The sequence below is a fragment of the Pongo pygmaeus genome, chromosome 12 (assembly GCF_028885625.2).
Source record: "Pongo pygmaeus isolate AG05252 chromosome 12, NHGRI_mPonPyg2-v2.0_pri, whole genome shotgun sequence".
NCBI lineage: Eukaryota > Metazoa > Chordata > Mammalia > Primates > Hominidae > Pongo > Pongo pygmaeus.
In genome coordinates this window covers 39,930,861-39,953,110 of record NC_072385.2, presented here as the reverse complement: position 1 = coordinate 39,953,110, position 22,250 = coordinate 39,930,861, and the positions used below count along the sequence as shown (strand labels likewise).

Here is a 22,250-nt window from a genome sequence, read left to right as displayed (position 1 = left end):
AAAGAAATAGAAGGAAGAGAGGAAGTCAAACTGTCTCTGTTTGCAGAGGACAAGATCCTTCATCTAGAAAATCCCATAGTCTTAGCCCCAAAGCTTCTTAACCTGATAAGCAACTCAGCAAAGTCTTAGGATACAAAATCAATGTGCAATAATTACTAGCATTCCTATATACCAACAATAGAGAAGCAGAGAGCCAAATCATGATTGAAATCCCATTCACAATTGCTATAAAGAGAATAAAATACCAAGAAATACAACTAACAAGGGAAGTGAATGACCTCTTCAAGGAGACCTGCAAACCACTTCTCAATGAAATCAGAGAGGACACAAACAAGTGGAAAAACATTCCATGCTCATGAGTAGGAAGAATAAATATTTTGAAAACGGCCATGCTCCCCAAAGCAATTTATACATGCAATGTTATTTCCATTAAACTACCATTGACATTCTTCACAGAATTTGAAAAAGAAGTGTTTTAAAATTCACATGGAACCAAAAAAGACCCCAATTAGCCAAGGCAATCCTAAGCAAAAAGAACAAAGCTGAAGGCACTGTGCTACCTGACTTCAAACTATACTACAAGGCTATGGTAACCAAAACAGCATGGTACTGGTACAAAGAAGAAAATCTAGACAATACCATTCAGGTATTTCCTGTAAACAAATTTACAGGAAAAAAACAAACAACCCCATTAAAAAGTGGGCAAAAAACATGAACAGACATTTCTCAAAAGAAGACATTTATGCAGCCAACAAACAGATGAAAAAAGTTCAACATCACTGATAATTACAGAAAAGCAAATCAAAACCACAGTGATATGCCATCTCATGTCAGAATGACAATTACTAAAAAGTCAAGAAACAACAGAAAGTGCAAGGCTGTGGAGAAATAGGAATGCTTTTACACTGCTGGTGTGAACATAAATTAGTTCAATGATTGTGAATGACAGCGTGGTGATTCCTTAAAGACCTAGAATTAGAAATATTATTTGACCCAGCAATTCAATTACTGGTTGTATACCCAAAGAAAGATAAATCATTCTATTATAAAGATACATTCTTGCATATGTTCATTGCAGCACTATTCACAATAGCGAAGACATGGAATCAACCCAAAAGCCCATCAATGATAGACTGGAGAAAGAAAATATGGTACATATACATAATGGAATACTTCTCAGCCATAAAAAGGAACAAGATCATGTGCTTTGCAGGCTCATGGATGGAGCTGGAAGCCATTATCCTCAACAAACTAATGTGGGAAAGAAAACCAAGCACTGCATGTCCTCACTTATAAGTGGGAGCTGAATGATGAGAATACATGGACACAGGAAGGGGAACAACACACACAGGGGCCTGTTGGCAGGGCATGGAGGGAGAGCATCACGAATAATAGCTAATTCATGCTGGGCTTAATACCTAGGTGATGGGTTGACAGGTGCAGCAAACCACCATAGCACACATTTACCTATGTAACAAACCTGCACATCCTGCTCATGTATCCTGGAACTTAAATAAAGAAACTCATCTGGTGAGCTTCAGAAAAGCATCTATGTCCAGGCCCCATCTCAGATGATTCTAATGCATGGCAGGGTGAGTACACTGCCATAAAGGGGTGCCTGATTTCTCCTGGGATCCGACTCTGACTCCCTTTATCCTCATCTTAATCCTAAGCCCATAGGTGGCCAGAAAAAATGGAAGTGGGTTGTGTTCACCAGTTCACATGCCTATGAAGTTGGCCAAAGTCTCTAATGTGTGCATATGAGACTCCTCTGAGAGTTCTGTGCCAAAACAACAACCAGAAAGTGAAACAGGACAAAATGGATCAAAAAGCCTTATCTCCCTTAGTGACCTAGAGTTCCTATTTGTTCAAAAGTCCCTGGAAACTATTTCCCTTTTTGCCTTGATTTCCATAAGCCCAGAGCTAGATTTTGACCAATCACATGAACTATTCTTAGCCTTTGCTTTGTGTGTTATTATATTTCCTGCTTCACCATATGAATTTTGAGCTTTTATTGAAACACACAATAATATTGTGCAAACAACTACTCCTGTGTGGGTTTTGGACATCACATAGGAATATGCATTAGGGAAGAGTGTGGGTTATAGGGTTGGGGGGAAAATGTACCCACAGGAAGCTGGCAGGACTTGCCAAACAAAGGGATGACTTTAGTAGAAGAGATGAAGAAATATGACAGTAATAACAGAAAGTTTTCTTGATACACTAGAGAGCATTCCTCCTGTAATTCACTGTGGTTAAGGTCAGCTAAAATGGACATGCCCATAGTTGAAAGCTGCTAATGACTATGGATGTCCCAGCTTTGAATTCTAGGGCTGGCAGCAGTTGAGCCATGAAGCTTATACCCTCTCACACCTGGCTCATTCAGAGTCTCTTGCCATTTCTCTGCGTGGGGTTTATTGTGTACCTATTTATAGATTCAGAAAGCTTACAGGGTCCACTTTATTTTCCTTTTTACTGATATACTTTTCCCTTTCTGATCACAATTCTTCCTTACACTTTATTTTCTTTATTTTATTTTATTATTATTATACTTTAAGTTTTAGGGTACATGTGCACAACATGCAGGTTAGTTACATATGTATACATGTGCCATGCTGGTGTGCTGCACCCATTAACTCGTCATTTAGCATTAGGTATATCTCCTAATGCTAACCCTCCCCCCTCCCCCCACCCCACAACAGTCCCCAGAATGTGATGTTCCCCTTCCTGTGTCCATGTGTTCTCATTGTTCAATTCCCATCTATGAGTGAGAACATGCGGTGTTGGGTTTTTTGTCCTTGCAATAGTTTACTGAGAATGATGATTTCCAATTTCATCCATGTCCCTACAAATGACATGAACTCATCATTTCTTATGGCTGCATAGTATTCCATGGTGTATATGTGCCACATTTTCTTAATCCAGTCTGTCATTGTTGGACATTTGGGTTGGTTCCAAGACTTTGCTATTGTGAATAGTGCCGCAATAAACATATGTGTGCATGTCTTTATAGCAGCATGATTTATATTCCTTTGGGTATGTACCCAGTAATGGGATGGCTGAGTCAAATGGTATTTCTAGTTCTAGATCCCTGAGGCATCACCACACTGTCTTCCACAAGGGTTGAACTAGTTTACAGTCCCACCAACAGTGTAAAAGTGTTCCTATTTCTCCACATCCTCTCCAGCACCTGTTGTTTCCTGACTTTTTAATGATCGCCATTCTAACTGGTGTGAGATGGTATCTCATTGTGGTTTTGATTTGCATTTCTCTGATGGCCAGTGATGGTGAGCATTTTTTCATGTGTTTTTTGGCTGCATAAATGTCTTCTTTTGAGAAGTGTCTGTTCATGTCCTTTGCTCACTTTTTGATGGGGTTGTTTGTTTTTTTCTTGTAAATTTGTTTGAGTTCTTTGTAGATTCTGGATATTAGCCCTTTGTCAGATGAGTAGGTTGCGAAAATTTTCTCCCATTTTGTAGGTTGCCTGTTCACTCTGATGGTAGTTTCTTTTGCTGTGCAGAAGCTCTTTAGTTTAATTAGATCCCATTTGTCAATTTTGGCTTTTGTTGCCATTGCTTTTGGTGTTTTCGACATGAAGTCCTTGCCCATGCCTATGTCCTGAATGGTATTGCCTAGGTTTTCTTCTAGGGTTTTTATGGTTTTAGGTCTAACGTTTAAGTCTTTAATCCATCTTGAATTAATTTTTGTATAAGGTGTAAGGAAGGGATCCAGTTTCAGCTTTCTACATATAGCTAGCCAGTTTTCCCAGCACCATTTATTAAATAGGGAATCCTTTCCCCATTGCTTGTTTTTCTCAGGTTTGTCAAAGATCAGATAGTTGTAGATATGCAGCGTTATTTCTGAGGGCTCTGTTCTGTTCCATTGATCTATATATCTGTTTTGGTACCAGTACCATGCTGTTTTGGTTACTGTAGCCTTGTAGTAGAGTTTGAAGTCAGGTAGCGTGATGCCTCCAGCTTTGTTCTTTTGCCTTAGGATTGACGGGCTCTTTTTTGGTTCCATATGAACTTTAAAGTAGTTTTTTCCAATTCTGTGAAGAAAGTCATTGGTAGCTTGATGGGGATGGCATTGAATCTATAAATTACCTTGGGCAGTATGGCCATTTTCACGATATTGATTCTTCCTACCCATGAGCATGGAATGTTCTTCCATTTGTTTGTATCCTCTTTTATTTCACTGAGCAGTGGTTTGTAGTTCTCCTTGAAGAGGTCCTTCACGTCCCTTGTAAGTTGGATTCCTAAGTATTTTATTCTCTTTGAAGCAATTGTGAGTGGGAGTTCACTCATGATTTGGCTCTCTGTTTGTCTGTTATTGGTGTATAAGAATGCTTGTGATTTTTGTACATTGATTTTTGTATCCTGAGACTTTGCTGAAGTTGCTTATCAGCTTAAGGAGATTTTGGGCTGAGACAATGGGATTTCCTAGATATACAATCATGTCATCTGCAAACAGAGACAATTTGACTTCCTCTTTTCCTAATTGAATACCCTTTATTTCCTTCTCCTGCATAATTGCCCTGGCCAGAACTTCTAACACTATGTTGAATAGGAGTGGTGAGAGAGGGCATCCCTGTCTTGTGCCAGTTTTCAAAGAGAATGCTTCCAGTTTTTGCCCATTCAGTATGATACTGGCTGTGGGTTTGTCATAGATAGCTCTTATTATTTTGAGATACGTCCCATCAATACCTAAGTTATTGAGAGTTTTTAGCATGAAGTGTTGTTGAATTTTGTGAATGGCCTTTTCTGCATCTCTTGAGATTATCATGTGGTTTTTGTCTTTGGTTCTGTTTATATGCTGGATTACATTTATTGATTTGTGTATATTGAACCAGCCTTGCATCCCAGGGATGAAGCCCACTTGATCATGGTGGATAAACTTTTCGATGTGCTGCTGGATTTGGTTTGCCAGTATTTTATTGAGGATTTTTGCATCAATGTTCATCAAGGATATTGGTCTAAAATTCTCTTTTTTGGTTGTGTCTCTGCCCGGCTTTGGTATCAGGATGATGCTGGCCTCATAAAATGAGTTAGGGAGGATTCCCTCTTTTTCTGTTGATTGGAATAGTTTCAGAAGGAATGGTACCAGTTCCTCCTTGTACCTCTGGTAGAATTTGGCTGTGAATCCATCTGGTCCTGGACTCTTTTTGGTTGGTAAGCTATTGATTATTGCCACAATTTCAGAGCCTGATATTGGTCTATTCAGAGATTCAACTTCTTGCTGGTTTAGTCCTGGGAGGGTGTATGTGTAGAGGAATTTATCCATTTCTTCTAGATTTTCTAGTTTATTTGCATAGAGGTGTTTGTAGTATTCTCTGATGGTAGTTTGTATTTCTGTGGGATCGGTGGTGATATCCCCTTTATCATTTTTTATTGCATCTATTTGATTCTTCTCTCTCTTTTTCTTTATTAGTCTTGCAAGTGGTCTATGAATTTTGTTGATGCTTTCAAAAAACCAGCTCCTGGATTCATTAATATTTTGAAGGGTTTTTTGTGTCTCTATTTCCTTCAGTTCTGCTCTGATTTTAGTTATTTCTTGCCTTCTGCTAGCTTCTGAATGTGTTTGCTCTTGCTTTTCTAGTTCTTTTAATTGTGATGTTAGGGTGTCAATTTTGGATCTTTCCTGCTTTCTCTTGTGGGCATTTAGTGCTATAAATTACCCTCTACACACTGCTTTGAATGTGTCCCAGATATTCTGGTATGCTGTGTCTTTGTTCTCGTTGGTTTCAAAGAACATCTTTATTTCTACCTTCATTTTGTTATATACCCAGTAGTCATTCAGGAGCAGGTTGTTCAGTTTCCATGTAGTTGAGCGGTTTGGAGTGAGTTTCTTAATCTTGAGTTCTAGTTTGATGGCACTGTGGTCTGAGAGACAGTTTGTTATAATTTCTCTTCTTTTACATTTGCTGAGGAGAGCTTTACTTCCAACTATGTGGTCAGTTTTGGAATAGGTGTGGTGTGGTGCTGAAAAAAATGTATATTCTGTTGATTTGGGGTGGGGAGTTCTGTAGATGTCTATTACGTCCGCTTGGTGCAGAGCTGAGTTCAATTCCTGGGTATCGTTGTTAACTTTCTGTCTCGTTGATCTGTCTAATGTTGACAGTGGGGTGTTAAAGTCTCCCATTATTATTGTGTGGGAGTCTAAGTCTCTTTGTAGGTCACTCAGGACTTGCTTTATGAATCTGGGTGCTCCTGTATTGGGTGCATATATATTTAGGACAGTTAGCTCTTCTTGTTGCATTGATTCCTTTACAATTATTTAATGGCCTTCTTTGTCTCTTTTGATCTTTGTTGGTTTAAAGTCTGTTTTATCAGAGACTAGGATTGCAACCCCTGCCTTTTTTTGTTTTCCATTTGCTTGGTAGATCTTCCTCCATCGTTTTATTTTGAGCCTATGTGTGTCTCTGCACGTGAGATGGGTTTCGTGAATACAGCACACTGATGGTCTTGACTCTTTATCCCATTTGCCAGTCTGTGTCTTTTAATTGGATCATTTAGTCCATTTACACTAAAAGTTAATATTGTTATGTGTGAATTTGATCCTGTCATTATGATGTTAGCTGGTTATTTTGCTCGTTAGTTGATGCAGTTTCTTCCTAGTCTCGATGGTCTTTACATTTTGGCATGATTTTGCAGCGGCTGGTACGGGTCGTTCCTTTCCATGTTTAGTGCTTCCTTCAGGAGTTCTTTTAGGGCAGGCCTGGTGGTGACAAAATCTCTCAGCATTTGCTTGTCTGTAAATTATTTTATTTCTCCTTCACTTATGAAGCTTAGTTTGGCTGGATATGAAATTCTGGGTTGAAAATTCTTTTCTTTAAGAATGTTGAAGATTTGCCCCCACTCTCTTCTGGCTTGTAGAGTTTCTGCTGAGAGATCCGCTGTTAGTCTGATGGGCTTCCCTTTGTGGGTAACCTGACCTTTCTCTCTGGTTGCCCTTGACATTTTTTCCTTCATTTCAACTTTGGTGAATATGACAATTATGTATCTTGGAGTTGCTCTTCTCGAGGAGTATGTTTGTGGCGTTCTCTGTATTTCCTGAATGTGAATGTTGGCCTGCCTTGCTAGATTGGGGAAGTTCTCCTGGATATTATCCTGCAGAGTGTTTTCCATCTTGGTTCCATTCTCCCCGTCACTTTCAGGTACACCAATCAGATGTAGATTTGGTCTTTTCACATAGTCCCATATTTTTTGGAGGCTTCGTTCATTTCTTTTTATTCTTTTTTGTCTAAACTTCCCGTCTTGCTTCATTTCATTCAATTCATCTTCCATCACTGATACCCTTTCTTCCATTTGATCACATTGGCTCCTGAGGCTTCTGCATTCTTCACGTAGTTCTCGAGCCTTGGCTTTCAGCTCCATCAGCTCCTTTAAGCACTTCTCTGTATTGGTTCTTCTAGTTATACATTTGTCTAAATTTTTTTCAAAGTTTTTAACTTCTTTGCCTTTGGTTTGAATTTCCTTCTGTAGCTCAGAGTAGTTTGATTGTCTGAAGCCTTCTTCTCTCAACTCAGCAAAGTCATTCTCCGTCCAGCTTTGTTCTGTTGCTGGTGAGGAACTGTGTTCCTTTGGAGGAGGAGAGGTGCTCTGCTTTTTAGAGTTTCCAGTTTTTCTGCTCTGTTTTTTCTCATCTTTGTGGTTTTATCTACTTTTGGTCTTTGATGATGGTGATGTACAGATGGGTTTTTGGTGTGGATGTCCTTTCTGTTTGTTAGTTTTCCTTCTAACAGACAGGGCCCTCAGCTGCAGGTCTGTTGGAGTTTGCTAGAGGTCCACTCCAGACCCTGTTTGCCTGGGTATCAGAAGCGGTGGCTGCAGAACAGCGGATTTTCGTGAACCATGAATGCTGCTGTCTGATCGTTCCTCTGGAAGTTTTGTCTCAGAGGAGTACCCGGCCGTGTGAGGTGTCAGTCTGCCCCTACTGGGGGGTGCCTCCCAGTTAGGCTGCTCAGAGGTCAGGGATCAGGGATCCACTTGAGGAGGCAGTCTGCCCGTTCTCAGATCTCCAGCTGCATGCTGGGAGAACCACTGCTCTCTTCAAAGCTGTCAGACAGGGACATTTAAGTCTGCAGAGGTTACTGCTGTCTTTTTGTTTGTCTGTGCCCTGCCCCCAGAGGTGGAGCCTATAGAGGCAGGCAGGCCTTCTTGAGGTGTGGTGGGTTCCACCTAGTTCGAGCTTCCTGGTTGCTTTGTTTACCTAAGCAAGCCTGGGCAATGGTGGGCACCCCTCCCCCAGCCTTGCTGCCGCCTTGCAGTTTGATCTCAGACTGCTGTGCTAGCAATCAGTGAGACTCCGTGGTTAGCCAGGTGCGGGATGTAATCTCCTGGTGTGCCGTTTTTTAAGCCCGTTGGAAAAGCGCAGTATTAGGGTGGGAGTGACCCGATTTTCCAGCTGCCATCTGTCATCCCTTTCTTTGACTAGGAAAGGAAACTCCCTGACCCCTTGCGCATCCCGAGTGAGGCAATGCCTCACCCTGCTTTGGCTCGCACGTGGTGCGCTGCACCCACTGTCCTGCGCTCACTGTCTGGCACTCCGTAGTGAGATTAACCCGGTACCTGAGATGGAAATGCAGAAATCACCTGTCTTCTGCGTCGCTCACACTGGGAGCTGTAGACCGGAGCTGTTCCTATTTGGCCATCTTGGCTGAAAGTCCAACTAATGCAAATCTTGGAGTCATCAGCAGATAGGTGACATCTGAAACCACAAAGTGAGTGATATTGACCAAGGAATGATGTAGGTAGAAGAGAGAAAGGAGCCAACTGTAGACATCTGGGAGATAAAGAGAAACCAGCAAAGGAGACTGGGAAGGAACAGAGACGTAGGAGGAATGTCAGGGGAGGGGGAGGGGTCCTGGTCCTGGGAGCCAATAAGGAAATCATTTCAAGGAAGAGAGAGTGTGACCAATTGCGTTAGATGATGTTGATGGCTTAAATGAGATGAGGACAGAGGATTGATCATTGGGTTTAGTGATGTGGAAGTCATGATGACCCTGGCAGGACAGGTTTGGTGGTGTTGGGAGAGAAATTGAAGATAATAGTGTAAGCTAGTGCCACAAGGTGTTTGTAGTAAATGGAGGGAAAGTTGGGGGAGATAACTGGGGTTGGGGAGGTAGGGTCAACAGAGTGGTTTTTAAATGTTATTTTATTTTAAGGTGGGAGAAATAATAGCATGGGCCAGTGCTAAGACATATGAAAGCAATAGTCTGGTAGTGCCTAGGACACAGTGTATTAGTAAGTGTCTGACACATAGTAGCTACTCAACAAAAGTCACTTAAAAATTTAACTAAAAAATTCAGTAATATTTTTCCCCTTTCTTCTATTATATTATCCCTTCTGCCAAAATTTGCCCTTCTTATGTTTCATTTATACAGCGTAAAGATTAGGTAGGATGTGTCTGAAAGTCTCTTTGTTACTAGCATGTCTAAGAGCACTTCAGCCCTACTCCCAGTGATAGCTTCCAATCATTAGGGAGTATCTATTCAACCCTTTTCTCTCTTTTGGCATGCAGCGTAGTCATAGGGTGACCAGCCATTCTATTCTGTCTTGGGCTGTGTCAGTTTAATTACTGAGAACCCTGTGCTGCAGGAACCTGCTTAGGTCAGGGCAAGCTGTATGGGTAGATGACCGAGACATAGGACCAGTCTATATGCACTTTGGCAGAGAGAACTTGTGCTACTCCAGCTGGGTGAAATGCCTCAGCATGGCACTGGTACTAAGACCCTCATAAACAGGGGGAGCTGCTATTGTTCTACTTCTTATTCTTGATTCCTTCTACCCATGTTCCATGCTATTGGCCCTGAAGGTGCTTCTTCAGGACTTCGTGTGTGTGTGTGTGTGTGTGTGTGTGTGTGTGGGTAGAGGAGTAGCCCTAAGGCTTTGTTTGACTTCAGTGCTTCTCTTCTCTGGTGCGCAACTTGCCTGATGCAGGGCAAGGAGTTGGAACTATCCTCTCAGCTCTCTGATTTAGGAACAGCTGTCTACATCAGCCCAGTCCTGGCCTTGCACAAGCCCAATGTCTCAACCTGTCAACAACGTCACTTTCTTAGGGATCACTCTTTGTCCAAAGACATTCTGACATCATTGTTAGAACACCTACAATCAAATTTACTAGAGACATTCAACCAGTGAAAATACCTTGGGGTACAATGGATCATTTTCAGAGTGTATCTCATAAGGAGAAGACTATAATAATAATAATAATAATAATAATAATTTTTGTTATTTAAAATTATGAAAGTCAAATGGCAATCAAAGGTATATTTTCATGCATTACTGGTGGTTTGTTACTAATGGGAAGGACTACTTTATTACATTTATTTATAATTATTTTAGAGGAAAAAAACTTAAATATAGGAGACAAGGCAGTTGTTTCTCCATAGGACTATATAAATAATTGTTTCAGTTATAAATTTTTAACTTGAATAATGAAGTGCTTTGGTGCAAATATTTAGGTTTTAATCATGCAAAGCTGTCAATTCAACTTCATCGTGCAAACCAATTTGATATTATATTTATATTGTACTTCTCCAAATGTATAACCTTGTAAAAGCTTGCTTAAATTACCATTTTTAAAAAAACTTTTGAGAAATCTTTTTATTATGAAAATATTCTTCAGGAGTTCCTCTGTGTGTGTATGTGTGTGTGCAGGGTAATGATAGGCAAGTTACTCAAACTCACTGAGCCTCAGTTTCATCACCTACAAATGATGACTATTGTTACCAAGCTTATAGGGTTGCTCTAAAGATTAAACGAGTTAATGCATGTAAAACATTTAACATAGGCTTAGAGTTGGGACCCTCTCTTATAGCTGGCTTGCCTATAATACTGGTTTGACTTCATTCAGAGGATATATTGCAATTGGAAGCAAATCCACTGACCACAGATGACAGCCAGGGCTAGCCACATCTCTCAGGATGTTGCCTCTAGTCCTTCCCTCCAAGAAAATCTGAGCCGCTTCTATGGATGAATTTTGTTTCCCCAGGAGAATTTGATGGGGAAAGCTTATCCTCTGCAGACATAAGTGAAGGCTGGTTTCATGCACTTGGCTCACCATTGCCTGCCAGGAATGTTTCAAAGTAGTCATCCCAGCTTCCCGGGTCAGGGAGTGCTTTGTTCATCCTTTGAAAATGGTAGTAGGACACCAGGCTATCCTTGGCATTTCTTGACACATAGATTATCTAGAGTGGTGAGAGGAAACAAAATAAATGATACAACAAGTTAGAAATTGGGCATTCAGTGTGCATAGCATATCTGTTCTGGTAACCATGTGCTAAAGGTCATGAATGCATCTTTGTTCTCTTCCACTCATCATCCAGCAGCCAGAATGATCTTGTAAAAATGCAAATCAGATGACATTGCTTCCCTGTGTAAAACTTGTCAATTTCTGTACCTTGGTCTTATTATTAAGTTCAAAGTTCTCAACCTGGTGTTCGGGGTCTGTGTAATCTCGCCCTCCGATTCCCTTTGCTTACCCTTCCCTGATCACACTTACCTTCCCTTCTTCTGTGGTAGTGCTGATTTCATGGCTGTCCTATAATGTTCCTGATTCTCCTTCTTTAGTGTGTCCTGCTCTGCCACTCTACTCTTAAATCAGGGTGTCTTAAAATGATGACCTTCAAGAGGTCTGTCCCTCTCTCTAAAAGTGTATGCAAAATTGTTTATAGATGTGTACTTTGTCAGGAGTGGAGTCACAACTTTCTGTAGATTCTCGATGGGGTTTATGATCACTAAAAGTTTGAAATAGTTAAATGTTGGCCTTCTTTAGTGCTCTGCTTGGGGCCTACTTTTATTTTCACTATATTTGCTTTTCCTGTTTTTTTTTTTTTTGTTATCTGTTTCTATTGCGATAAATTTCATATGTTTATGACTCACAAATTTGTTTCTACTACATGTCTGTCTCCCGAGCTAGAGACTCATGTATCTGTATCCCTACCTGAATGTTCTGCATGCATTTTAGACTCGATGGGTTCAAAATTCAATTAATCTTCACACAAACTAACTGCTCCTCTTTTATGATCTCTTTCCATTAATGGTACCACGATCAACAGTTACAGTGACAAAATCATACAAGATGTTTCTTTTTCCATGTCTTCTATAGCAGGTCCTTGAGAGATCTTGTAAATTCTGCCTGTTATGTACATTTGGAATTCATTTTCTCACTGCCTCTGCCTTAACCCAAGCCTTTTAAATTCTTTTCCTGGACTATTGCCACCATCTCCTCACTGATATCCTGTTTTCAGTCTTGCGCCAGTTCTGTTCACCCCTCCCTACCACCACATCCCCCAGGGGAGCTTTCTAAAATGTAAATGGGATCATGTCACTTCCTTGTTCATTTCACATTCTTCAGTGGGATCCAAGTAGCCTACAGGTTAAGTCCAAACATCTTAGCAGGCAAGGCTGTGCAACAGGGCATCTCTGGCTCCTTCCCACCTCTCATGCTTCTTTTCCGGCGTTGGACCTATTTTCTTAAGTCTTGGCTTTTGCTCTTTCAGTCACATGGAATGTGCTTCCCTCTCTTATCACTTGACAAATTTATGTCTGTTCTTTATGCCCTGACTCCTCTGTCACTTTTGTTGACCCTCCTTTTCAAGAAGTTTCGTGCTCCCCACTTTCTGCTCCCATGACACCTTTCCTGGTTCTTAATCTCTCATTGATAAGGGTGGGCTCAGTATATACCTACTTCAAGAAGAGAGAACCAACATCTACTAGGTTCAGTTCTGAGCCTCTTAGCCTCTTAATAATGCTATAAGGTGGAGGTACCTGAGCATGCTTTTGGTACTTGCTAGATTGCTGTTATAGTTATTCTTATTTTACTGATCCTCCTAGCCCAGGCCTGGCTCTATTTGTACTAACAATATATTTCCATTTGCTTTCAGTCATTCAGCACCCCCTGCCCCCAGACTCCAGATCTACGTAGGAAGATCCACTAGGGTCAGTAAGGTAGAGTGAGTAAGACCCTGGATGTACTCTAGAGAACCAGAGACAGTAAAGGTGTGGATCTTGGCAAGCTGTCAGAGGGAACAGAATGCCACATGCAAAGGGAGGGTGGGGACTGCTTTGGCTTAGTGCCAAGGCCCATTTATAGACCCTCCCTGTAGAGGAGCACTTTTTTAGATTGAAAGGCAATAAATGGTCTCTTGGTGCTCTGAAAGAGTTAAAAAAAATTCCTTAGTGACCAATTTAAGACATACATGAAAATGCATCTGCACCCTTGTAGACTTCAATATGGAAAATAAATTTGATGTTTACAAAAATTTGACTTTCATCAAGTCTCAGAATGACTAGGGCTTGCAGCTTGTAGGCACCTTTAGATGTTTGCAAGAGACAGTTTAGCTACAAGTGAGATAAAGTGAGAGGATAGTAGAGCATATAGTTTTTAAGATTCCTTCAGTGCCACTTTCTGATCATTTAAATACTCATTACCTTAAGATTGGCAGGAGGCCAACCATATAGAAGCTTTAGAAGAGTTCTGTGGTTATAGGAGGCATAGAGTAGGTGGTATAGAGTAACAGAAAGAGCATGGGCTGTTGGGTAATGAAGAGGTGGATTTGCAGCCCATCTCTTCCACCTTCCATGTGTTTGTCATTAGACAAGTTATGTAACAGCTCTGAGCTACAATATGCTCAGGTACCTCTACCTTATAGCATTGTTAAGGGGCTAAGATGCTCAGAAATGAGCCTAGTATATGTTTATCCTCTCCTTCTTGATATAGGTGTATGCTAAGCACATCCTTATCAATGAGAGATTAAGAACATGGAAGATGATAGTAGGTTCCATAATCTGCTCCTGGCAGACACAACGTAGGGATGGCTGGGCAATGGTTATGACACAATAAACTGCTCCCTATGTTCTCATGAGGAAAATTTGTCTCTAAATATTTTCTGTTTTAAGCTTACCTTACAGTTTTCCTCCCAGAAGGATGGAGGCAGTAGTTGTACAGGAAGATGAGTTTTCAGGGTCCTTGGGGAAGGCATTGCGTTAGCCTGGTCAATCCCTGCAAAAATTTTCCTGGCTTACTCTTTAATTTTTAAAAAAGTTTTAATTTTTATGCAGTTGATCTTATCGGTTTTTTTCCTAATGGCTTCCGGGTTTTGTGCCATGTTATGCCTTCTTCACCCCTAGATGATAAGAAACCATTTCTCCCTATTTTCTTTTAGTACTTAGCACTTTGTATTTCCTTTCTTACCTCTGATTTTTTGCTACATTGGCCTTCATTTGGTATGTTATTTACTGTTAAGTGTCCTCTCCATTTCTCATCGCATTAGCCTTCAGAAATTACCACAGTTCCGCTTGGCAACAAGGGATTGTTGGCACCAATGCAAATGAGGAAAATGAGACCACATTGGCAGAATTCAGATTCCATGGTGATCATCCAGGTGACCCAGAATGAGTTTACTTTATATTTTTTTTAATTACCATGAAAATAAAGTCATAATTAAGAAATTGTTTTAGAGGTCTTGAGGACTCTCAAAGATGTGTCCACAGATGGCCTCCAGGGTAAAACCCAGATCACTTAGTATGGACTAGAACACTTTTCAAAACCTGTTCCCCATTATATTTAACCCTTATTTTGGCCATTTTTCTCAAGCACTCTGGTATGACACCAATGAGCGGTTTGGAAAACCTGGCACATGTTAGTCTAGTTCCCCCCATCCTACCCCTGCTCCCACAAAAAGGGAATGAGAGAGAAGACAACGAGCAAATTTGGTTTTAGGCAATTTGTTTGTTCATTCATTTCCCAGAGATGAGGTCAGAAGTCAATTGTTCAGATGGAACTAGAATGGATTTTTGTAGAAAAAGTCTAATTAAAGATGACCAGGTAGCAACGCTGGTCCAACATGGACTATTTAATTCTACTCTATCCCTCAGATACGTATAGCTGGAGTCCATATAGGAGACACACACACATTCATGCACACTGTATAGCTTAGTGGTTGAGAGCATGAACTTAGGAAACAGAATTCCTGAGTCCAAATCTTGGCTCTGCTACCTATTAATTGTGGACCTTCAACAATCATAATCCCTCTGTATCTCAATTTCTTCACATATAACCTGGCAACCTGGCAGCTACCTCACAAGTTGTGAAGAATAAGTGAGTTAATATGCGAAAAGTATTTAGAATAATGCCAGCCATTTAAATGCCCATCAATGATAGAGTGGATAAAGAAAATGTGGCAGATATACACCATGGAATACTATGCAGCTGTAAAAAAGGATGTTCATGTCCTTTGCAGGGACATGGATGAAGCTAGAAGCCATCATTCTCATCAAACTAACACAAGAGCAGAAAACCAAACACCACATGTTCTCACTCATAAGTGGGAGTTGAACACTGAGAACACATGGACACATGGAGGGGAACATCACACACTGGGGCCTGTTGGGGGTTGGGGGGCTAGGGGAGGGATAGCATTAGGAGAAATACCTAATGTAGATGATGGGTTGATGGGTGCAGCAAATTACCATGGCACGTGTATACCTATGTAACAAACCTGCGCATTCTGCACATGTACCCCAGAACTTAAAGTATATATATATATATATATATAAAAGAATAATGCCTGACACCTGATATGTGCTATGAAAGTCTTAGCTATGACTATGACACTTATTTTTTCATGGGAAGTGCATGGTGCACTCCAAATTTGAATCTGTGGTCCTTGGTGCCAGACGTCTTTGGCACTGACACTGGGGTGCCACATGAGCAAGCAGGGACTCTGTTGGGTGAGAACTGTGTAGCTAATGCTTGGCACTTGTAACTGGTTGAACACTTTGTTTAATTGAGAGATTGTACCTCTCTATTGTTAAGTGTTGAAGAGAAATACGTTAGGCGAAAGGATCTATCTAGATTTGCACAAGAAAAGTTATTTTTCATCCAGTACTTAGAATTAGGGATTAAAGGGAGTTTTTCCCCACCAGAATATGTTTGACTTTCAGACTGACTACTTTTGAATTGTTAACCTTTATGTGAGGACTGTGGGTTTGTAAATGGAAGACTTACCACAGTGTGTCCTTCTTATCCACTCCAGGAAAGGGTGTCGAAGTTGAATGGAAGCGTGCCTGCTTTTCTCAATATCTCCATCATTTTGTATCAGATCTACAATTTCCTGTGTCCAAGTTCCTGAAAGAGAGTAGAATAAAGATCTGAGAAACTGATTATTGATTTTCCACAACTTAGAATTTAGAAAAATGCTATAAAAAATTAATTTGCCTGTTAATACCTCACTTATGTTGCTTACGACATTGAATTAAAACCAACTATTAAGATAATCTTTTCCTCACCAGAAAGGTTAAGGGTTGAAATGTGACTTCTTTATTTTTGTAATCCAATGATGTACTTAAAAAAATCTGAATATGCATTGGTATTTCTATAAAACGATAATACAAATAACTATTATATGTAACAACAGGGATTATTTTAAAAATTTCCATTTGAAGAAAATTGCAGAAATTCCCAAACCCTAACTTTTACCATTAAAAGCTCTGGCTGCTAATAAGTAGTCTAGTTTCTCTTCCTTGGGTTACTTTTATTTTTTTATTTTTTATTTTTTTTTAAGAACCAAGGAACTGACACAATGTCCATAATAAGAAAAAGAAGGAAAAGTAAGAATTTCAGATAATCCACAAACTGAAAAAATGAGATTGAATGAATTCCTCTTTCAAAGGCAAAGAAAAGTTAAACAGTGGCTTCTACAAGAAAGGTGAACTCCTTATAAATGAAAAAATGACCTTTGCTGAATTTGAGAGTAAAATTTGTTTCTCTTCATGGTCTTGTCTGAGATCTGCTTCCTGGTTCTGGGGCTTCCTTGGACTGGGCCCTGGCTTCTGCAGTGTCTGTCCTCAGAAAGTGCATCCTTATTTGGCTTCTGGGACACTTGGCTGACCTGGTCCTGTTTTTCTGTGGGGAAGCATGGATTGGATGTGTGTGGGGCTGTGGAATCAAATGGACTCGACTCCTATATATGATGTATGCGTTGGGTGGTTTCGGATGAATTATGTAAACCTGATATATATTAATGATTCTCATGTGGTTTTGAGAGTTGGAAGAGAAAATAGGCAGAATCCAGCTTGTCATAGGCACTAAAGAAATGGTAGCTGTCTTCATGTTTTGACGGTGTTGGCGTACATCCCGAGGGCCAGAGCTAGAACAGATGGAACCACTGTGCTCGGGGAAGCCCTGGGGAAGAAGGTGCCATTCTCATCGTGGCTTCCCCATACCAGTTTTCTGTGATCCTGGTCTCCTTTCCCTAGTACCCTGATGGAGGTACCTGGGTGCAGTGCCATGGCTCTGGCTCCGCCTCTAGACTATGCCCTTGTGCCAGCTGCTCAGCTCCTGGTCAGTTCCTACTCTGTACTAAAACCAATTTATCTTTCTGCCCTTCTGGGGTCAGCACTGTCTTCGTCTTTGAACCTTTGTTGCCTCCTGATGATGTGCTGTCCTAATTCCCAATCCACACTGCTTTGGCAGTTCCAGAGAGCCCTTCTCCACAGAGGCTAGCTCTGCTTTTTCCTCTCAACTCTGAGCATGGAATTTGGGCCTTGCTTGCCTGCAGCCTCTCAGAGGAAGTCATGGGTGCCTCTACCTCCAGACTCCACCTTTGTAATTGGCTCTGCTGTCGTAGATGCTGTGAGCATGTCAGGAAACCTGGGCTCCCTCAGTGGCCCTGACCCTATTCCTGTTTGGCCCACATTGTGCAAGGGCTTCTGCCAGACCTCCTTGCCGCACATTCCAGACTTGCTCCCAACTCAGCCTGCTGACAGGGCACCTTGCATCATGAGTCGTACTCACCAGTAACTGCCTCCCTCTTGCCCCGGGGAGCTGAATTCCAGTAGATTATGCTTCTCAGTCACCACTATGGACTGGTTTCCAGCACAGGTTGATGTCTGCTTTTCCGTGGACTCCACCAACAAGGTGGCAATTCCAGGCACAGTTGTTGACCTGAATGGCAACTCTGAAAGCCATGGCATGGCTCAGGCAAGCTGTGGCAAGGGCTGTGCTCTACAGCTATTTATGGATATTGTAAAAGGCGATGGATGCACAGCCCAGAGTTTGCTTCTGAATGGAAGTGTTTATTCCATCAGCTGCTGGGGATGCTGCTGGCAGATGGCCCCCAGCTATTCAGCCCTCTCCAGGTCCCTTCCTGGGACATCTTCCATCCAGGGACTGGCTGACACTCTGCTCCCCTCTCCCCAACTGGGATGGAACCAACTTTGCAGGGCCATCCCAGCTTCAGATCATCCTGTAGGAGGCTTTTTGCTAGGATTGAGTTGAAGCTCAACTTCTCTCTCTGGAAAATCCTGCTTTCTTCCCTTTACTTCCAGGGGGAGTGATCCCAGGAGCACTCCCTAATAAACATCTCACATACTTACCTTCAACTCAGAATCTGCTTTCTGGGAAGAAAAGGGGCTGGTTTGGGAGTGAGGATCATGATTTCAGATTATGACAGGCTGACTCACTTAGGCAAGTAGTAGATGGGGCCTGGAACCTAGCATCTGGGATGGCTTGTGTTTTATAGGGTCACTGTAACCTTCCAACTTACCCAGGGCAATACAGCTTGATTCTGTTGTCCCAGATTAATTACTAACAGTGTTTCTTTCTGTATCAGATGACTTAGTTTTGAGGATAAATGATGAAGTCACCACAGCATCAGGTCAGCTGTTTCCCGCATGTCTCAAGTATCTGTCATGCCCTGTAGCTAGTCTCAGAAAAAATGTTCTTTCTCATTTTCCAAATTTGAGCTGGGAAAATGCTCAGTTCTCACGAGTCTCAAGGAGATAAACTTCTTAGTCAAATGAAATTTTCTTTTCATAATTATTTCCCACTTGTAGCATAGTATTTCTTCTTCCACATTGATAAGTGTTATCCTAGAGGGAAGTTACTAAGAATGTGACCCTGGATAACTTGCCTTGCTTTGTAAAAAAGGCTGTTCAAGTTTTCAGGGGATAATCCTGCCTCCAGGAGAGTCAAATAGAATCTGTGTTGATAGAACTGACAACTTGAGGAAAGAAAACCCAGTAGTCACTCCAGGCTGTGGCTGGGGCTGTTTACAAGTACCAAGTGCAGTGCCCATCTGACAGCCATGTGATTAATTAGATCAAAACAGGCACTCAGTTCAGATCTTTCTGGCTCAAAGATTCACTCCACTGGTTGCCAGGACACTACCCACTTCTGACTTCTCTGTCCAACATCTAAGTGGGAAAGCTTCTTGGGGTTTGGTCCTGTGCCCTCTTTTTCCTCTATGCTTTCTTCCCATGTGATTTCGTTCATTCCCATTGCTTTGAACACCATCTTTAGTAGACACTGTTGGTGGCTTCCTCAGATCCCCTGTACCAGCCTCTTGCACCCCCTCACCTCCTCCACGGCTGTGAGCGTTGGCCACTCATGTCTCTCAGCTAGCTACCTGCTTTGCTAGAGAAGTGTCCTCCTCTGAAGGGAGGCTCCTAATAGAGAAAGTCTCCATTCTTCCACTCCTTCCCCTCCTGCCCTAACAACATCAGGGCAAGGCTTTACCCAATGCCACATCTTTACTTGGTCCCTTCCCCTCCCCTATCCTATACATACCCTTACTGGTTTTTTTTTTTTCCTAAAGAGCACCCTTCCAATAAATCATGTATACCTGAATCCTTGCCTCAGGCTCTTCCGTAGGGCATTTAACCTGAGATTTCACTATCTATAGCAACTCCAGTTATATCTTCAGCCAGAGTGGGCTTCCCTCTGTGCTGTATTTCTGACAGCCCCCTGACGTCAACACTTAGTGGTCTAAAGGTCACCTCAAACTTAACATGTCCCAAACTGAGCTGTAGTTTAACCTGCCTACCTTCTGCGCAGGCTCCATGCCTCTCCCTCTCCCAGGCTTTCCCATCCCAGTACAAGAGGCCACTCAGTTGATAAAGCCAGAAGAGAGTCACCCACAAGTCATCACTTCCTCTCGGATCTCAAGTAATTCTACCTCCAAAATACATCTCAATTTTTCTCTGACTCTTCATTTGCACTCTCACCTCCTTAGTCCAAGCTACTTTCTTTCTCATCTGGAAATGGCAACACATAACATCTTGTGTTCCCCAGTCCATTTTTGACTCCTTTCAATCCATTCAACTGCCTAATAGATGTCCCGGCCCCTCTCAGACCTGGTCCTCTCTGGACTTCCCTGAGTCAGTTCTTGGCACTGGCATCCACCTGATCATTCCAGCCCCAAAGCTTGTCTCCTCTCTTTCTCTCACCCCCCATATATCATCTATCAGTAAGTCCTACTGCTCCTGTCAGCATATGGAAACCTTCCTCTCCATGCTCCCTGTTATGGGCTAACTTGTGTGCCCCCCAAATTAATATGTTGAAGTTCTAACCCACAGTACCACAGAATGTGACCTTATTTGGAGATAGAGTCTTTATAGAGGTAATCAAATAGAAATGATGTCATTACGATGGCTCTAACCCAGTATGACTGATGTCTATATAAAAAGGCAGGATTTGGAGGTAGATGTGCACACATGGAGAGTGCAATGTGAATGTGAAGATGCCATATACCTGCCAAAGAGAGAGGCCTGGAACAGTGCCTTTCCTCACAGCCCTCAAAAGAAACCAAGTCTGCTGGTACCTTCATTTTGGACTTCTGGCCTCCCAAACTGTGAGACAATAAATATCTATTGTTTAAGCCACTGAGTTAGTGGTACTTTGTTTCATAGCCACAGCAAACTGATAATACATTCCCTATATAATAATCACAGCAGCTGAGAATTTCAGAGTACTGATTCCTTAATCTGAATTAGGACCCCCAATATTCTTTCATTACACCCTCTCTACATTTCTTTCTAAGATCTTATCACAGGTAATCAAAATTCTGTGAAATGATTTGTTTAATGGTTTAATGTTCTTCTCTAGAGTGTACTGTAAATCCCTGCAGGACAAAGATAACGAACATTTTACCGATCACTACGCTTGGTGCCAGTCTCTGGCATTTAGAAGATTCTTGATAGGTAATTGTTGAATGAAAGAAAAAAAATGAATAACATGGATTTTTTTAACTGGAAGAATCTGCTTTGACTAGTTATATATTTTTGATATACCAACAACTCTGCCTCTAAAAAAATCCCTATAGTTTTATAGAAAAATCTTAGATCCTTTGCCATTCTGTCTGATTTATAGACAAGGACACTTCCTTCCTCTGCTCTTTGACTTTACTACATGACCCCATAAGGTGCTGATACATGCTCCAACTTCTACTTCCCTCTTCTCATGTCCATGTACATACCTGCTTTGGGGTAAGAAGCAATGAGCAGGTCATCAGGCTTGGCTTGGAAGTTCCAGACCTTATCCCAGAAATCGCATACTTTCTTTTGAAGAATGATTCCATTCACTTGGGAAAATTCTTCTGGGGGTAACAAGCCGCATTCTAACTCACTTGTCTCCTCCACCTTATACTTAGCCATTTCTTCCACCGTGGTCTTGGGTACCAGCAGGGGAAAGTAAAAAGTAAATGAAAGTCGAGATTCACACGGGTTTTATGTATTCAGTGCTTTGGGCACAGAGCTGTGGTCATTCATTACAGGTAAATATGTTCAGGCAAACAAAGAGACAATTTGAATGGCTCCTGGGTAGAACTGGAACAAAATCTTCAGCACTGTGCCAGAATAGGCCTTACTCTTTCTACTGGTGAGATTCTGGCAGGGCTGCACCTCCATACTGCCAGGAGGAAGAACAGCAGCAGGGCACCAGTCCAGGGGCCTGCGCAAGTCCAGGAGGTCACTTCCTGGTCCTGTGGATGCCCATGGAGATGGGGAATTGAGAGAAAATATTGAAGAAATGCCTGGAGCAGGCCTCCAGGAATTCCCTTCCTTCTTCCTTGTCTTAACCTGGAGTTACTCTCCCTACAGAAAGGAAAGTGATTCTTCTGGGTTTGGTTATCCATGGAGATTTGGAGAAACACCTTCCCTAGACCCATGGAGACCCATGCTTCTATTGAGGCATATCACAGCCTAGGTGCCCATGTTAGGTGCACATGTTGCCAGCTTGGACAGTCCAGCTGAGAATTCCATCCCAACTTCCAAGACTTACTTAGAGAGTTACCTAAATCTCAGGTCTGTTTCTGTTCTGTGAGAGGTTAGACTGCAATATTTGAGGACTGTTATTACAACAAGTTTTTTTTTTATATTGAGGCACAGTTTACATGCAGACAAATGCACAAAGTGTAAGTTTATGTCTTGATTAATTTATACTTCTATATGTACCCACATAACTAC

The 22,250-nt window shown here is 41.6% G+C and overlaps 1 protein-coding gene across 1 annotated transcript in view; it reads right to left on the bottom strand.

Moving 5' to 3' along the window:
- Nucleotides 1-21,485, bottom strand: part of LOC129030672 (sulfotransferase 1C1-like) — a 34,579-nt gene extending 13,094 nt beyond the window's left edge. Inside the window, exons 1-3 of the mRNA XM_054476279.2 lie at nucleotides 21,263-21,485; nucleotides 16,015-16,134; nucleotides 13,910-14,007 (exon numbers count right to left, since the gene is read on the bottom strand). Of these exons, the coding sequence (XP_054332254.1) occupies nucleotides 13,910-14,007; nucleotides 16,015-16,134; nucleotides 21,263-21,440 (396 nt within the window). The 5' untranslated portion in view covers nucleotides 21,441-21,485. The remainder of the gene's footprint in view (nucleotides 1-13,909; nucleotides 14,008-16,014; nucleotides 16,135-21,262) is intronic.
- Between the last annotated feature and the right edge of the window lie 765 nt (nucleotides 21,486-22,250).